This window comes from Dunckerocampus dactyliophorus, chromosome 1 (assembly GCF_027744805.1).
Source record: "Dunckerocampus dactyliophorus isolate RoL2022-P2 chromosome 1, RoL_Ddac_1.1, whole genome shotgun sequence".
NCBI lineage: Eukaryota > Metazoa > Chordata > Actinopteri > Syngnathiformes > Syngnathidae > Dunckerocampus > Dunckerocampus dactyliophorus.
This window is the reverse complement of record NC_072819.1, coordinates 16,250,908-16,267,034: the sequence shown is the minus strand read 5'-3', so window position 1 is coordinate 16,267,034 and position 16,127 is coordinate 16,250,908. Positions and strand designations below refer to the sequence as shown.

Below are 16,127 nucleotides of genomic sequence, written 5' to 3'. Positions count from 1 at the left end.
TAAGAGTAAACATACACCTACTTTTGTTTTACATTGGCCAACAAAGGCGCCATCGTGGGCTTCGGAGGATGCTATGCAGCTGCTGTTTTGCTCCCGAAACGGCTAAGACATCCCCGCCAACCATTGCGGGCAAGACCCAACCGGACCTCTAGCTGATGGGACAACTTTCACAAGCATTTGTTTGTTTGGAAGAATGGCGTGCGAATGTTAGCATGACAAGAAGCTTGTGATTGCTTCTACTGTTCATCGCCATGTTTGTTATGATATATCTACGGAAATGACGACATCTGCACCTCTGGTTAAAATTGCCTTCACGGTCTACAACGCCCCCCTTACTTTGGCAAGCTCATGACAGCTACAAATGCCCCCCAAGAGAAAATCACATTCTGCAGATTACAAGCTGCAAGTAGTGAATTTTTCAGCCGAAAACGGTCATCAAACAGCAGAAAAAGTTTGGAGTGAACGAGAAACTTGTGAGGGATGGGAGAAAAGCGGGGGATACTCTAACTGCAATGAAGAAAACAAAGCTAATAACTGACCACAGCTTGTGGAACAAATTCACAAATGGATGCTTCAACAACGTGCTGCCGGGAGAGGCTTGTCAACAGTGCAGTTACGTCTCCACGACCAGGTAGGTGTCAAGGCGATGAATATAGATGGCTTTGCAGGTTGTTTAGGTTATAGTTATCTGAATAACTATAAGTTCCGTTAACATACCACCTATGCTTCTCCATTTTATTGTTATCACTAGAACTTGCCTTTCAAGATAAAATGTCTGTTCTTGGTCTAAGATTTTATAAAATAAATTTCCCCCCAAAAATGCGACTTATAGTCCAGTGCGATTTATATATGATTTCTTTCCTCTTCATTGTGCATTTTTGCCTGGTGCAACGTATACTCCGGAACGATTTATAGTCCGGAAAATACGGTACTATAGAATGTAAACTTGAATATACTTGAGAGTAGTCAGTGTACAGCTTGTACAATGTACAGCAGTATAGTTTTAATATCCACTGAAAATGTTATTGCACAAATAACTGGTAACACAAGTGAGGGGCAAAAAATTGTGTATTGCCTAGAGTCAAGCGGTCGAGTCAAGCAGTCAAGTAGTGGTAGCGTCATGATCTAGGGCTGCTGGATAACAATGGTGCTCATTATAAACATTCACCCCAAGGACACAATTTGGACACGTAGACTTGGACTTGTGTTGTCAGATATAGACAATAATGGCTGTGTTGGCTCATTTTCAGTAAATCTATTTTGCTATACAAGCCGTACTACTGTAAAGTATATACAACATCATTCATTTCTACAGTACAGTATTGTCCCTTGAAAAAATATAAAATGCTTGCTAAAATGTGAGTGAGTGACATCATAAGAGGAGCCAACAAGCAAAAACTTCCACTCCCTGAGAACAAGATGGATGAAAGACTCACATGTCTGCACAGGAGACCAGAGGACAGGGTCTCAAAATGTTGGCGATGGTCCGATGGGCTGCTACACAAAGCGGAAACACTGCTGTGGTCAGCTCTCAAGTGCTTTTTTGGCTTGTGGTGCTTAATCTCTGTAATTTGGAGGTTTGTTCTTTGTAGTGTTTCTGTTGCTTTAGCATTTTTAATTAGATGCGGCATTGCAGTAGTTTTACTACAATTACTGTATTATTACTGCAATTACTAGGGTTAACGATAAACCGATGCGACAGGATATCCGGTTTGATGAAGGACAATTCCGATGCGTCAGTGGAAGCCTCCTTTATCGATAAGAATCAGCCATAAATATAATACAATAATGTCATAATTATTTAATGTAATTTTTTATAATTATATAAAAATATAATTATACATAATTATATTTATATATTATATACATAACTGGAGAAGGACTTGGAGAGCGCAGACCTCCGCCAAGCGCCATAGTTCCCTCCATATTGTGAGTCACACCGCAAATAATAATCCAAATTTTTTGGATCAGTCTTTGATATTTTGTAGAACATGTTGGAAACTTGTCTTGTATTTCTTTTCCAAGTGCTCTGACCATTTTTTGTGTAGTTATATGCACAAATGCCAAAAATCTCTATCTCGTAATGTTAAAAGAATCCTTAAAAAAATTCCTGGATCCAGACGGCGATGCGGATCACCCCCAAAATTGTATCCGTTCTTCCATATCCCATTTCCGAAAATTCCTGAAAATTTCATCCAAATCCAGTCAGAACTTTTAAAGTTATTTTGAACACAAACAGACAAATAAACGCCAGCAAAAACATAAATTATAATTAAATTTCTCTTGGAGATAAATAATGAATGTATGAATGCATGCATGTATGAACGAGAATGGGTGTAAATGGTTGCAGGCTCATAAGCTAGCCAACCCCCAGCCAGTGCGCCTGCTACTATTTACCGCAATTTACTACTCACCGCCTAGCTAATCACAGTGAAAGATTTTCAACACATACCCCCCAAAAAACGAAAGTTTGGAACGTCTTTGGATTTTACAAGAAGGGTGCAAAACTTGAGCAGCCAGACCAAAAGAGGTGAGTATGGTAACTGTTTTGCTTTGTAACTTGTTTACTTAGAAATGCTTCACCTTAGTTACCTACCTGGAGTGTTGAAAACACTATCATGCTCAGTCTGAAATGTTGCACTTAATTATGACATGATTGAATTATTATGACATTTTGAGTAGTTTACTTTTCCAAACTAACACAGTGTATTGTTGATTGGACTGACGGCTAAGACTGTTTTTTCATTGTTATATTTTATACAGTTCTATGGATGTTTATTGTCAAATTAGTTTGGTGGCTCCACTTCCATTTCTAGCAACATTCTTAAATACATTTTTAAAACTTAAATGTTCCAAATCTACCAGGTATAAAACTACAAATAACCGATATAGAATGTAAAATATAGATTTTTTTGGTCTGTGTCTAAACAATATAAACATTTGACATGTTATTCTGTTGACTTTATTTTTGCAGTGCCTTACAGCATGCATGGGGATATGATGTGGTCTTTTACACATTTGAAAATACTGTAAGAATGCTACTTTCATATACAGTAGATCCGTTCCGAGAACCTTTATGTTATAGGGATTTTATGTTTGGCACTTCAAAATATTCAAAGTCCACCAAATATGGTGGGAAAATATAAGAAAACGTTAGCATAAACATAGTAGAGTAACATTCCAATATAAAATAAGGTAATAAATAAGATTACTGTAATTGAATAAAACTGAAAAACAAAAACAATCTTACTGTTCAGGAGAACGCAAGTGGAGGGGAGGAGGAGGACTAGCCTGAGTCGAAACGCGACTCAAAGAGTCTAAGAGTCAGCTGGTCTCACAGACAAACGCACACGCGCTACACGATAATGCTGTGTGAAAATAATAATTAGCCAATGAGAGCGTGAAGCGTCAGAAGGCGTCACCAAGTGTACTCTGTTAGTCTCTCTGTCGCTTGCACCGACTTGACGCTTTACGTTATATGGAATTCCTTTCGTAATACGATGCAAAAACTGTACATAAATTCTTTACGTTCAGTGGAATTTACATAAAAGGAGGTTTACGTTATGAGTGGTACTACTGTAATTGGCATCTTTATTCTATAATGCAAGATTTATGTCTTCATCAACATTAACCCTTGAATCAAATCGAATGTTATCGTTTCTACACTGCATCAAATCATATTGAGTTATTCTGTTTAAAAATATATAATTTTTTTAATTGTATCGTAACGTGTATCTAGATTCGAATCGAATCCTCTATCACAAAGAGATTTACATCACTAGCAATTACTGCACAATTTTATTATACAGTGGTTAAATTCAGTACAACAGTTAAGAATGTTAAAACTTAAACATGATCTGTACATTTAATAAAGGTTTTGTGTTGGTTGAATTATTTCATGTTACATTATTTCTTATTGGAAAACTGTTTGAAAATACAAATAATTTGGAATGAAATGTGATCAACTTTGGAGGTTCCACTCTTCTTGGCATATAATCGAAATATATAATGATAATGTTACATTTTTAAATGTTACTGAAATGTTTCATAATAATTGTAATAATAATGTCCTCAGGTTTAAAGTGTAATGTATTTTAATAAAAATGCCTTCTAAAGGTTTAATTAAATTGTTACAATATTTATATATTCAAGTTGGAACATTCAGATGGTGCGATAAGGATCCATGTGACAAAAATAAAATCAACAACTCTTGCAGTAATCAGAGGGTCATTAACACACACCATGACTAATGACATATTCAGAGAATCGCGCGTTGCCTCCATTATTACCACAATGGGGATCAGATACCGTATGAAAGCTTTCAGAGTCCTTTCTTTTCATTTCAAATACAAGTCACGACTCATTAGAGCCACGTTTACGTCTTGCATTTTGCACACCGGCCCAAACTCTGAAAGGAGGTGAGAACCAGATGCGGAGAGTGCCTGCTCCCATCATTCATCATCATCAAGGCTCCCGACAAATTGAAAACAGGACTGCTGAGAAGTCCAGAAACTCATCGTAGATGAAAAAGAGGCAACCGTCCAAATTAGATGCCTGGAAAACAGCTTTCAACACACCATTCTCCCAAAAAACAGAAATAAGAAAAAAGAGGGACGGAAAAGATGACAGACGACATCTACAGGTCATGGGACAAGGGGGTAATACAAGTATGTCATTCAATGCTGTAATTATTTGATTAAAAGTAGGCTGCAGGATGTTGGCTTGTAATGCTAATCACAGAGTCCCCAGTCAAACTTTATTGTTGTGACAATGACGATGCTCATCCACCAACGATTCATATGAAAGACATGTGAATATGACCTCAAGTTACAATCGATGATGTTATGATCTTTAAATTAAAGTGACTTAACATTAGCAAACCCATATGAACAGCCACATATTCATCTAAAAGGTTATTTAACTTAAAAGGTTCAATAGTATAGTATTACTATACTATTACTATATCTGTGGCATAATGTTAACGATGTATGCATGTCATCTCGAAGCTGTGGACATGTATGGCAATGTTGTGGGTGAGGGGTGGGTTTCAAACGCCCTTGGGGTCGTCAGGTGGGCACCTGATGAGAGAATGAGCTCAGCAGTGAGGAACCGACCTGGGTACAACCACTATCCCGCTGGACAGGATATGAAGGAAGAAATCGTCACACTCCAACAGGACATCGAGAGCAAGCTAACAGCTCGCCGCAACAACCTACACGAGCAGAAGGTAACTCTGGCCGGGGCTCTGGGAGGCATAGCAGAGATTGAAGAGTAGAGGACAGGCACCGGGGAGGCGATGATAGAAATTCTAGACCAAGTGAGCCGGATGCAAGAAAAACTGACAGACCTCGAGGGAAGATCCAGCCTGAACAAAATCCATATGTTCGGCATCTCCGAAGACACGAAAGAGGGCCCTGTGAGTAGATTCATTGAACAGTGGCCAAAAACAGAACTACATCTACCCGAGGACCTGCAGCTCCAGCGTGCCCACCGTGCTCTTGCACAAAAACGTAACCCGGATGCTGCACCAAGATCCATTATTCTCAACTTTCAGACGTTTGAGATGCAATAAGCAATTTTAAAGATGGTGTGGAAGAGGAAGGTGCATATAGGAAACAAGCAAATTTTTTTCAACCACAATGACACAACAACAGTCTTATATGAGCATTAAAAATTTACTTAAGAAGAGAAGGGTTCAGTTCCAGACACCTCTGGTTAAAATGCTAATTCATTGGAGCGATGGAGTGAATACCTACGACCGCGCCACTGCAGCCGCACAGGAGATGAGAGCAAAGGGCTGTCATGGACACCCCAAAAGACGACCAGTAGTGGCAGAGAAGGAGTGAGGAACACCGGAGTGCTGGTGTGTCAGACAAGGAGAGACTTGACCTGAAACGGCACTACGGGCGAGGGAAAAGTTCCAGGAATTCATCAAGAAAATCTAAATGAATGCGGGAGGAGAGCAGTAATACTACGGGCCCATTAACAAAGACTTCTTCATTACTCAAAATAATAGTTTCACCCAGCTGGGAATTGTTGATGTTAATAATGTATTCGGTTGGCGCCTTTAACACCATCCAGTCTCAGCTCCTCTGGGACAAACTGACACAGATGGGAGAAAGTTCACATCTTGTGGCATGGATCACAGACTACCTGACTGGTAGACCTCAGTATGTGCGACTGGGGAACTGCAGGTCCAACACTGTGACCAGCAGCAAGGGAGCACTGCAGGGAACTCTGCTCTCTCCTGTTCTGGTTACCCTGTACACATCTATCTTTGTACAGAAGTACGCAAACAATACGGCCATCGTGGGATGTATCAGGAATGGACAGGAGGATAAGTACAGAAAACTGATCCAGGACTTCGTCAACTGGTGCGACGCAAATCACCTGCACCTCAACACCACCAAGACCAGGGAAATGGTGGTGGACTTCAGGAAAAATAGGACATAGCCAGAACCTGTTCTCATTAAAGGTGACCGTGTGGAGGTGGTTTACACCTACAAATACCTGGAAGTGCATCTGGATAACAAACTGGACAGGACTGCCAACATAGATGCTCTGTGCATCTATGTTGGCAGTCCTGCGGATCCTGAGGCGTTCCCAGGCCAGTTGGGAGACATAGTCTCAAACATGAAGTCTGTATGGTATTTATTGCAATCACTACTATGACAATGCCTGTATGTCATGAAATAACCCTCATAATGAAAAAAAAAGTGAATGTTGCAAAAAATAGTTTGTTGTTATATTTGATTGTGGTCAACCTCCTGTATGTTTATCATCATTAATTATTTTTTTTTATTAGTATTTTTTTAATACTTTTAAAATGATCTTATTCGAACAAAATGTGCTGTAGCGTAAAGCTATGTAATTTAAATTAAGAAAAACTGTTGTTGAGATGCTTACAATAGATCTCTGTGAAATCTCATCAGACACGGTACTAATTCCGTAGGATATTATTACATTGCATTGTTTTCAATTCGGGAGAAAATCAGGATGAGGGTGACACTTTACCTCCTCTGAGCTATTAGAAAAGATATGCCTTACTAATTATGTGAAGGAAATGAAGGCAATTAGAAATCCTAGATGTTAACCATTCAGGTGACAAACTGACGTTTTAGATTAGGCTGATTATAATATGATATGCAGAGATTAATCAACCAGCATTGCACTCCTGAGTTCAATTACTATTTGGCAATTCTCAGGCCAAGTAAACACGGGAACGCTCATGGGATTTTTTTTTGTGGGTTGAAAAAAAAGTCACGTCCACACTGTGCCAGATTAGTAAATATTTGCATCCAGACGGGAACAGATCACTGGGTGAAAACGATATAATACACAAAGAACACCTATGTGTGGCGCTGTAAACACACATGCAGAGCCACATGACACACCAAACTACTGAAGAGAACATATGCGCATAAATCCTTCGTCTTGTGGTTGGTTTTCAAGGCTCATCTAGACATACGACAAAGTGCAATTACTTCTTCGATTCATTTGGGAGAATAAGACGACAAAATATCAGGGAATGTTGACTGGGGTGTGTCATGTCCGTCGAAATATTCTGATATTATGTTGGCTTGTTGTCAAAGCTCACTTCAAGTCACGTGACAGCGACGGGTCTGTGATGTCATCATTTCTGTAAAACCACGGTTCGGCCGTCTATATGGAAACAACAAGCTGGCGTTTTCAGATTTCCTCCACTGTGGAAGCCGTTTTAACAAAATACAGTTTCTGGTCACCCAGAACGTGGATTCCGAGTGGAGGAAAGGCTGAAAGGATAAAATACTTGCCTGTTTTGAACTGAAAACGTTTCCGTGTGAATAGCCCCTCAGTCTAGTTAGGAAAGGAAACCTCTTACCTGATAAGAGACTCCAGGATGAGGGGTGAAGCACCTTTCTGGAATTCCAGCTCTTTGTAATGCAAAGCTTTGGCGTAGGCGCGACATTTGGCAGCCCTCTCGCCAAGCAGCACAATGCCATTGTCATCTCTCAGAGGCAGAGGGCCCTGTAAAGGTGAGCATATGGTATCAAAAACAATTAACAGCACCTACTTTTAATTTATTTACCTACTGTAAATATGCTAAACGTTAAATCACAACAGTTGTCAATAAACTAAAATCCTATCTATACGTCCATTCATCCACTTAAGCGGGCCTCACAGCCCAACGTATGTACACTCCTGATCAAAATCTTAAGACCAGTTGAAAAATTGCAAGAATTTACATTTTGCACATTTGGATCTTAAAGAGGTTTTAAGTAGAGCTACAATATGCAAAAACAAGAAAGGGGAGTGAGACAAGAAGCACTTTTAAAAAGTAATTTATTGAAAACAACAATTAAACTGAAATAGGCTGTTTATCAGCTGATCAAAAGTTTAAGACCACCTCAAAAAATAAAAAACTCTCCAAACCAGAACAAAACATACTTAGTAATGAGTAGCTCCACTGTTCTTGTTAATCACTTCAAAAATTGGTTTGGGCTTGCTTGATGTGAGTGTTTCCAGGAGGCTCGTGGGAACATTGCTCCAAGTGTTGAAGATGGCTTCACGAAGGTGGTCTGGTCTTAAGATATTGACTAGGAGTGTATTAAATATTTAATTAAAAATATGAGGAAAAACGTAACAAAAAAAAGTCACAAAAAACCCTAATATAATTCTGATAATATAATTCAAAACAATAAAAAAAAGGAAACAAAAAAGAAGAAAAATGTTTCCTTTGGGATATGTAGCCACAAGCAGTCCGATAAGAGCTACAAAAAGAAAATATGACCTGTGCAATCAGCTGTTTGAAATACACAACAGGGAATGAGTGGTTTCACATTCAATGCTGACCTTGTCACTGTGCTCCATGAACTCTGCCAGGTTGAGCAGCGTCTGCGTGACCTCAGCGATGTCCTGCGACGTCAGCGCCAACTCGATGCTGCGGATCAGCTCGTCCTGCTGGTCTTCGCTTAGCTCGGACCAACAGGACAGGAAAGCAGCGTTGAAAAGATCCCTGTGGACAAAGACACACCAATATGACACCAGTAGATCAACTTGTGGATACCTTAAACTGAATGACAAATGCAATATGATTTACATTTAGACGATTACATTTGCACAATATTCGTGTTTGCGATTCACAACGTTTGCTAACCGTTTTTGTTTTGTGGTTTGCGTGCGACAAAATGATACATTATGATACAATTTGTTAGGTTAATATTGGTTAATAAAATAGAAGGAATTGTATACAGTCGTCCCTCGTTTATCGCGGTTAATTGGTTCCAGACCTGGCCACAATCATTTCCACGAAGTAGGATTTAATATTAATAAACAGAATATTTAAATAGCTAGAGCATAGAAAACATGTTTATAATCTTCTACCGTGATGTACCAAGGGAAGACTGTACAGCCCAAGAGCGCCTCTGATCCCGCCACTAAAAACAAATAAAAGCTCAAAACTGAGCTGAGCCCAAAAACATTTAAGTGCAAATGCCTATAATACATAATAGAAAACATTTGTTCAATCCTTGCATCGTCTCAAATTTAGTACAGCCCTTGGAGGCCTGTAATAGGATTTTACATTTTTGGACAAAGTTTTGGGGACACACAACCATTTAAAGTTCCTTTTTTTTAATCCCACATTCATCTTCACATAAAATAATGTAATCCGTTTTCTGCAAGGGTGCCTTGCTACTTTTTTTAAATAAAAAAAAACAAAACAGCTATATAAACAAATTGGCCTTTAAAGGGTTAAAATTTCCAAAATATAATTAATACTATTGTTTGGCTACATATGCCCTGGCTGGCAACCAGACCCTAGTGAGGACAAGCGGCACAGAAAATGGATGGCTGGATGGATAGTTAATATTTGATACACACATTTCAGGGGGAAGTAGTTTGACAATATTGACACACTTCTAGTGAAAAAAGCCCCCCAATATTTTTACTGTGGTTTTTGGAAGGTTGCCATTTTTGTCTTGAGGACCTTGAGTGTGAGTTTATAACAAGGTATGAAAATCAATGTTGCTGACAATCACTGTATCAAGGTCCAATAACAATAAGCAAATATGACTCAATAAAAAAAGCCGTGAGTGTATAAAAACATACTGGCCAGTAAAGGGTTAAAAAACACCAAAATATCAATATTTCATATCTATGTTTTAGGCAGAAGTAGTTTGAAAAGACAGGCTCGTTTGAAGTGTAAAAATATATTAACATATGTAATATTTTTACAGAAGTTTTTGGGAATGTTTTTGTCATTAGGGACAAACGAGTGAAGACATTTGAAGAACCTTGTAACGGTCAGTCAAGTGTTTGATCAATCAGGGGTTAAGTAGACCCTGTAGTTTGCAATCCCTTTAAGCGCCAAAGTTCCAAAATTGCGACAAGCAACACTGCTGAATTTAACAAGCCATTGCTGCAAATATGGTCCCTCATTTAGTCAATACTTTACACCGGGAGATGGGGGACATCTGTAACTTCAATCTGAGCAACATTTGTAGGCGTGTTTTTATGCAAAGTTTAGGAGGTTATAGACTTTGAAGCATTGTGTGCGTGCGGCAGCGAGTCCACTAGCCACAGTCCACACGCAGCATATAATTGAGCCGATGCTTAGCTTCACCGTGTTCAGGGTGGCAGGAGGGGACAAGGTGGGTTGTCAAAAAAACGCTAATGATGAGAGGGGTAGCGGGAATGTAAAAAAAACACGGAAATAGCGGCATCACATTAGACTATCCGTGGGAGACTCCTCGGCCGAAAACGCAATGCTAATAGACAGAAATGACCTGAGAACACGACCTGGATGAATGATAATATTCACAGGGATGATACATAAATACTTTATACCTATAAAGGCAGCAGTGGTGTTCAAGATGTCGCTGTAAATGACGATAATGATAGCTGGGTTTGCTTGAGAGATGAGTGGAATAGTGGATCAGACATTTTGATGACCCGGTATCGTGGAGACAGGGATCTGACAAATTTGGAGCATGGCGATGTCATAATATGCAAATTAGATGAGTACATTTACTCTCATCACAAACTTTGGGTCATACTGACAATTTTTCGAATTTACTTTATGTCTTTATCTCTAACCATTTTCAAGTTACAACCTTTTGAAATAGTAATGTCAAAACTGAAAAAAACTCTGGCACCTAAAAGGTTAAATCTTCCTCTTACCTAAGACACTGTGGACGAATGGACAAAAAAACAAATCCCAAAGACAAACTCTAAACTCTTCCAAGTTCGTAATGGCCAGGTGTCCTAACACTTGATAGTGTGTGTGTATGACTGATGTGGTGGCGTACCTGGCCAGTGGGATGTAGGTTTGGGCCAGCGACCAGCATGATCGCAGCGCCGGGGAAGAAGACTCCTTGAGGAGGACCACGCTCAAGCGCCTCAGCCACTCCAGCCAGTCGTCTTTGGAAACCTTTCGTGCGGCGCCCCAGGCCTGTGTGCAGGGAACACATTGTTTTCGCTGAGAACTACGTGGGAGCAAAACACATTTTTACAGTCTGTTGGATGATGGACACTTGATCATCCAAGATTTCAAAGGAAAGACTCTTTTGATTCCAAACTGATCATCCAAGATTTATTTTAGCAGGAAGGCGAGAGGTGTTGTTGTGATTGTTGTTGGGAGGTTTACGTAAAAAAAAAACGACACATTTGTACAAAACTTTGTAGAGTGGTGGCATGTACCAAGAAAGAATCCAGTACATTTTGGAAAAGATGTAGTAGATAAAGGAACCATTTTAAGTAACTATGGAATTTTAGGGTCATCCAAGAATGGCAATGGTAAAGTCTGTCCATTTACTTACAGTCTTCAACACAAACTGCATTGGATGGATGGATGGAATAGCCTGTGTTTTTCCACACTGTTTACCAGTTTTAAGTTGCTATGGGATTTTGCTGCTGTTCATCCAAGAACAAAAACAGTACACTGCTATGGGGCAAATGAAAATGGTCAATTGTTGTGTCTTATTAGCAGAACAGTATTATTTGCTGCTACGTTACAGCAAAGATATACTGCACTGAAGAAAAACACTATACAGATAGCTGGCAGAGCACTAGGTTTTAATTTAAGATGTGTAGCAAAGCCTGTTTCTTCTGTCAATAGTGGAGCAACAGAACAGTATTAATTGCCGGTGAACTACAGCAGAGATACCCTCAACTATATTGCAGGATTGGTTGAACCTTGTTGGAGGTCTTTATTCAACAGCATTAATGTTGGTTTACATGCCATGGAGTCATTCATTTACCCACTGTGCATCTGCTCACATCAGACTTTCCCACAAATCACTTGGGGTTTTCCCACCCTTCTAATTTGTTTGTTCCTAAGCCACCACCCGGAGTAAATTGTACACCAGACTGCAGGTGGTTTGTTTACTCTATCCAATCACATTGCAGTCAAAAACAAAGCCTAATTTTGTCATGGTGTCATGATTCTTTCTGACCTTCTGAAGAGCTGTCGTGCTGACGTGAAGCTTCTTCATGGGTCCCGCCTCCACGGGTCCGCTGACCAGGGCATCGCCTTGGTTACCTCGTAGCTGGCGGTGTTGGAAGATTAGAGGGTTGTCTTCCTCCTCTGCCAGAGTGTAGCCCTGTTATGAACATGCGAGGACCACACACACACACACAAAAATAAAGGCCCCACACACAAACAACTGTTGAATCAAGGTTTTTTTTGTGTGTGAGTGAACAAGTGCACATCCTTCCTGAGGGATAACTAATGATGAGCTAATTATTTGCTTATGTTGCATATGTGCTGAGAAGGTTGTGCTTGATTATAATTATGCAATCTTTTTGGAGTCAAACATGTGGTGCTGTGCAATGTCAAGAGGCCTTTACTATTTTGACCTTACATATGCGATCAGTGCAATTTAGAACTGTTGAAATGGAAATACAGAATCTGAACACCATACACACCACAAGGAAAAATGGAAATTAAAATGATATGCTCCAGGGTCGAGCTGTTGCCCACATTATTATCTGTACAGGAAACATTTCAGGTAATATCTTAATGGTTCCATATTGCAGTATTTGTCACCAATTTTAAGTAACAATAGTGTATAGGAAGTGTCCAAAATCTAGCCTTGATGCTGGCATATAAACAAACAGTTTAAAAGTGCTTTTAGGAAGCCCTACTGGGAACACACTATTTTAGCAATGTGAGCTACAGTGCTAACAGTACAGTCGCATTTTAACAACAACATCATGACAAAAAAAAAATAAATGACCAAACTTATAGCTCCCATGTTTATACCTGATAGAGCGACTGTTGGCAACTCCAGGCTTTATTTTTAGATGCGTAGAGATGACTTTTATACAAGGTGATGGGCTTAGACACAAGGCGGGCTCATCGAACTAAAGACGGGTCAGGGGTAGTATCAAGGAAGAAGGTTTTTCCATTCATGACGTCACGTCTTCTTTTAAAAGTGGAGCATACAAGTGAGGGACATGATAGATTTCTTTCATGCTTGGTGCTCATGAGCAGCCACTAGGAACACGTACTACTGTTAGAAGAGCCATTTTGCATAATCTGAGACCTTTAATTTTCTTTACAGTCAGAAATGCGTAACAAACCAAACATACACACTAATCCTAATAGCTTAACTGAACTCTAAGAATCTGACTTTTTATTTGACATGAGTGGCCTGAAAATTGTGTTTTAGTTTCCTTAGCAGAATTTGTAACGTCAAGTTGCTTTCTGCGTTTCATATACAAAAAAAAGGGAGCTCACCTTAACGATGCGACATATCAGTATGTCATAACGTTGGTGGTTGATCCGGTGCTTCAGCATCACTTTATTTACCATAGGGATGAAGATCTGGTACTGCAAATAAGAGGGAAGGGGCGGAAAGTAAATAAAAGGGTATATAAGTGTTTAATTATACAGTTTACCGAAAATGCCTCCTTTTCTTTTACCATAAGCCAAATAAATAAGGATCAAAAGCTTCCATTTCGCATGTTGCCAGACGTGGCTACACAAGGAATGCTAACGATAGTGTTGATGAAAGAGGAGGGGGTAACTCTGACCTCATCCACGCTCATAAATAGCACCCCCGCCCCCGACAAACATCAGTCCATAACATCAGTCCATGACATCAGTGGTCTGGCAGGAAGCAATAAAAGGCCATGATGTACTGTAGCAGCCAGCAGTAGGTAGGCTGGAATTGTTCTACTGAATAATGGGCTACCTTCTTGCCCAGCTGGAACACCAGCGAGGACAAGGTGTCCATGGAGGTGGAGCGCAGCTCTGGCGTGCTGTCCAGCGTCCGGACGATGGGGTGGATAATGCGAGAGGCGTAGTCAGTAAAGTCCAGGGATTCCGTCAACCTGTCCAGAGTCTCCAGAGCAACCCTGACAATCAAGTTAACACAAAACACTCAACTTTAAAGAGTATTATTATTATGCAGTATTATTCAAAATTCAATTATTCATAATGTTCTAACCCGTAGAGCAGGGGTCACCAATGTGGGCACCAGGTAGCCCCCCACGACCACACAAGGTGCCCGCAAGCCTGCTTTTCATTCAGGTTTTCAGTTAATAATGTGAGAACACTAGGAAGAAATGCATTCTGAAACATAAAATGTGAGTTGTGGATACCAGCATTTTGTGAATGTTTTGGTAAAACAAGCGTATTTGATCTGTTTGGGTTGAAATAAGCTATGAAAATAAGTTCTACAAAAATGAGTAGCTCGTGGCCATTTTCATTTTCTAAAAGTAGCTCTCGCAAGAAAAAAACGTTGGTGACCCCTGCTGTAGAGTCTGTTTACAAGCACCAAACGTGAGAAAAATCTATCATCTCCCTCACTTGTTGGCTCCACTTTTGAGAGACGAGACGCTCAAACGCTCACTTGTGAAGTTGTGACTCTTCAGGTATGCTTTCCAAAAAAACACTTTGCTACACATTCGTCTGTGTAGGCTCTCAGTCGTACAGGAGTTGTCCATCGAGGAAAAGGCTTCTTGAGACGTCATCTGTACTTCTGTGTAGAAGGTGTCGGACGTTTCGCTCCTCATCCGAAGAGCTTCGTCAGCAAACTAATAAGTGCTGGTAGCTTAGGCCTTAAATACAGTAAGAGTGGGCGGAATTGGTGTGCCAACACCCTCCTCCTATTGGTTCGTTACACTAAGCCTGGGCGGAGCAGTGGTATAATCCTATCCTGTTATTCACACCTACGATAAAAGGGAAGTGTCGCTCCCTGAATTGGGTATGAACGACTCTGATACTGGCTTGTTAGCATCTATTGTTCTGGCTCGGCCCTGCCTTCACCTCATTTGCAAGACTAAGAGCTGTGGGTTTAGGTCTCAGTAACCTGCTGAACACAGGGTCCAAATTAAACCTCAAACCACCATTCCGGTTCAATGATGGGTTCTGTTGTTTGACAAAAATAGCTTCCTTTACTCCTCTTTCAAACCATCTGTTTTCTTTGGCCAAAATCTTTACCTCGCTGTCCTGAAAAGAGTGATAGGTAGCTTTCAGGTGTAGATGTACTGCTAGTGGTCCTCAATCAGCAGTACATCTACACCTGAAAGCTACCTATCACTCGCTGTCCTGAAAAGAGTGATAGGTAGCTTTCAGGTGTAGATGTACTGCTAGTGGTCCTCAATCAGCAGTACATCTACACCTGAAAGCTACCTATCACTCTTTTCAGGACAGCGAGGTAAAGATTTTGGCCAAAGAAAACAGATGGTTTGAAAGAGGAGTAAAGGAAGCTATTTTTGTCAAACAACAGAACCCATCATTGAACCGGAATGGTGGTTTGAGGTTTAATTTGGACCCTGTGTTCAGCAGGTTACTGAGACCTAAACCCACAGCTCTTAGTCTTGCAAATGAGGTGAAGGCAGGGCCGAGCCAGAACAATAGATGCTAACAAGCCAGTATCAGAGTCGTTCATACCCAATTCAGGGAGCGACACTTCCCTTTTATCGTAGGTGTGAATAACAGGATAGGATTATACCACTGCTCCGCCCAGGCTTAGTGTAACGAACCAATAGGAGGAGGGTGTTGGCACACCAATTCCGCCCACTCTTACTGTATTTAAGGCCTAAGCTACCAGCACTTATTAGTTTGCTGACGAAGCTCTTCGGATGAGGAGCGAAACATCCGACACCTTCTACACAGAAGTACAGATGACGTCTCAAGA

General features: G+C 40.3%; 1 protein-coding gene across 1 annotated transcript in view; it reads right to left on the bottom strand.

Annotated features, from left to right (window-relative positions):
- Positions 1-16,127, bottom strand: part of mtor (mechanistic target of rapamycin kinase) — a 127,066-nt gene that overhangs the window by 70,170 nt on the left and 40,769 nt on the right. Inside the window, exons 23-28 of the mRNA XM_054767890.1 lie at positions 14,178-14,340; positions 13,721-13,813; positions 12,435-12,581; positions 11,289-11,431; positions 8,833-8,995; positions 7,862-8,007 (exon numbers count right to left, since the gene is read on the bottom strand). Of these exons, the coding sequence (XP_054623865.1) occupies positions 7,862-8,007; positions 8,833-8,995; positions 11,289-11,431; positions 12,435-12,581; positions 13,721-13,813; positions 14,178-14,340 (855 nt within the window). The remainder of the gene's footprint in view (positions 1-7,861; positions 8,008-8,832; positions 8,996-11,288; positions 11,432-12,434; positions 12,582-13,720; positions 13,814-14,177; positions 14,341-16,127) is intronic.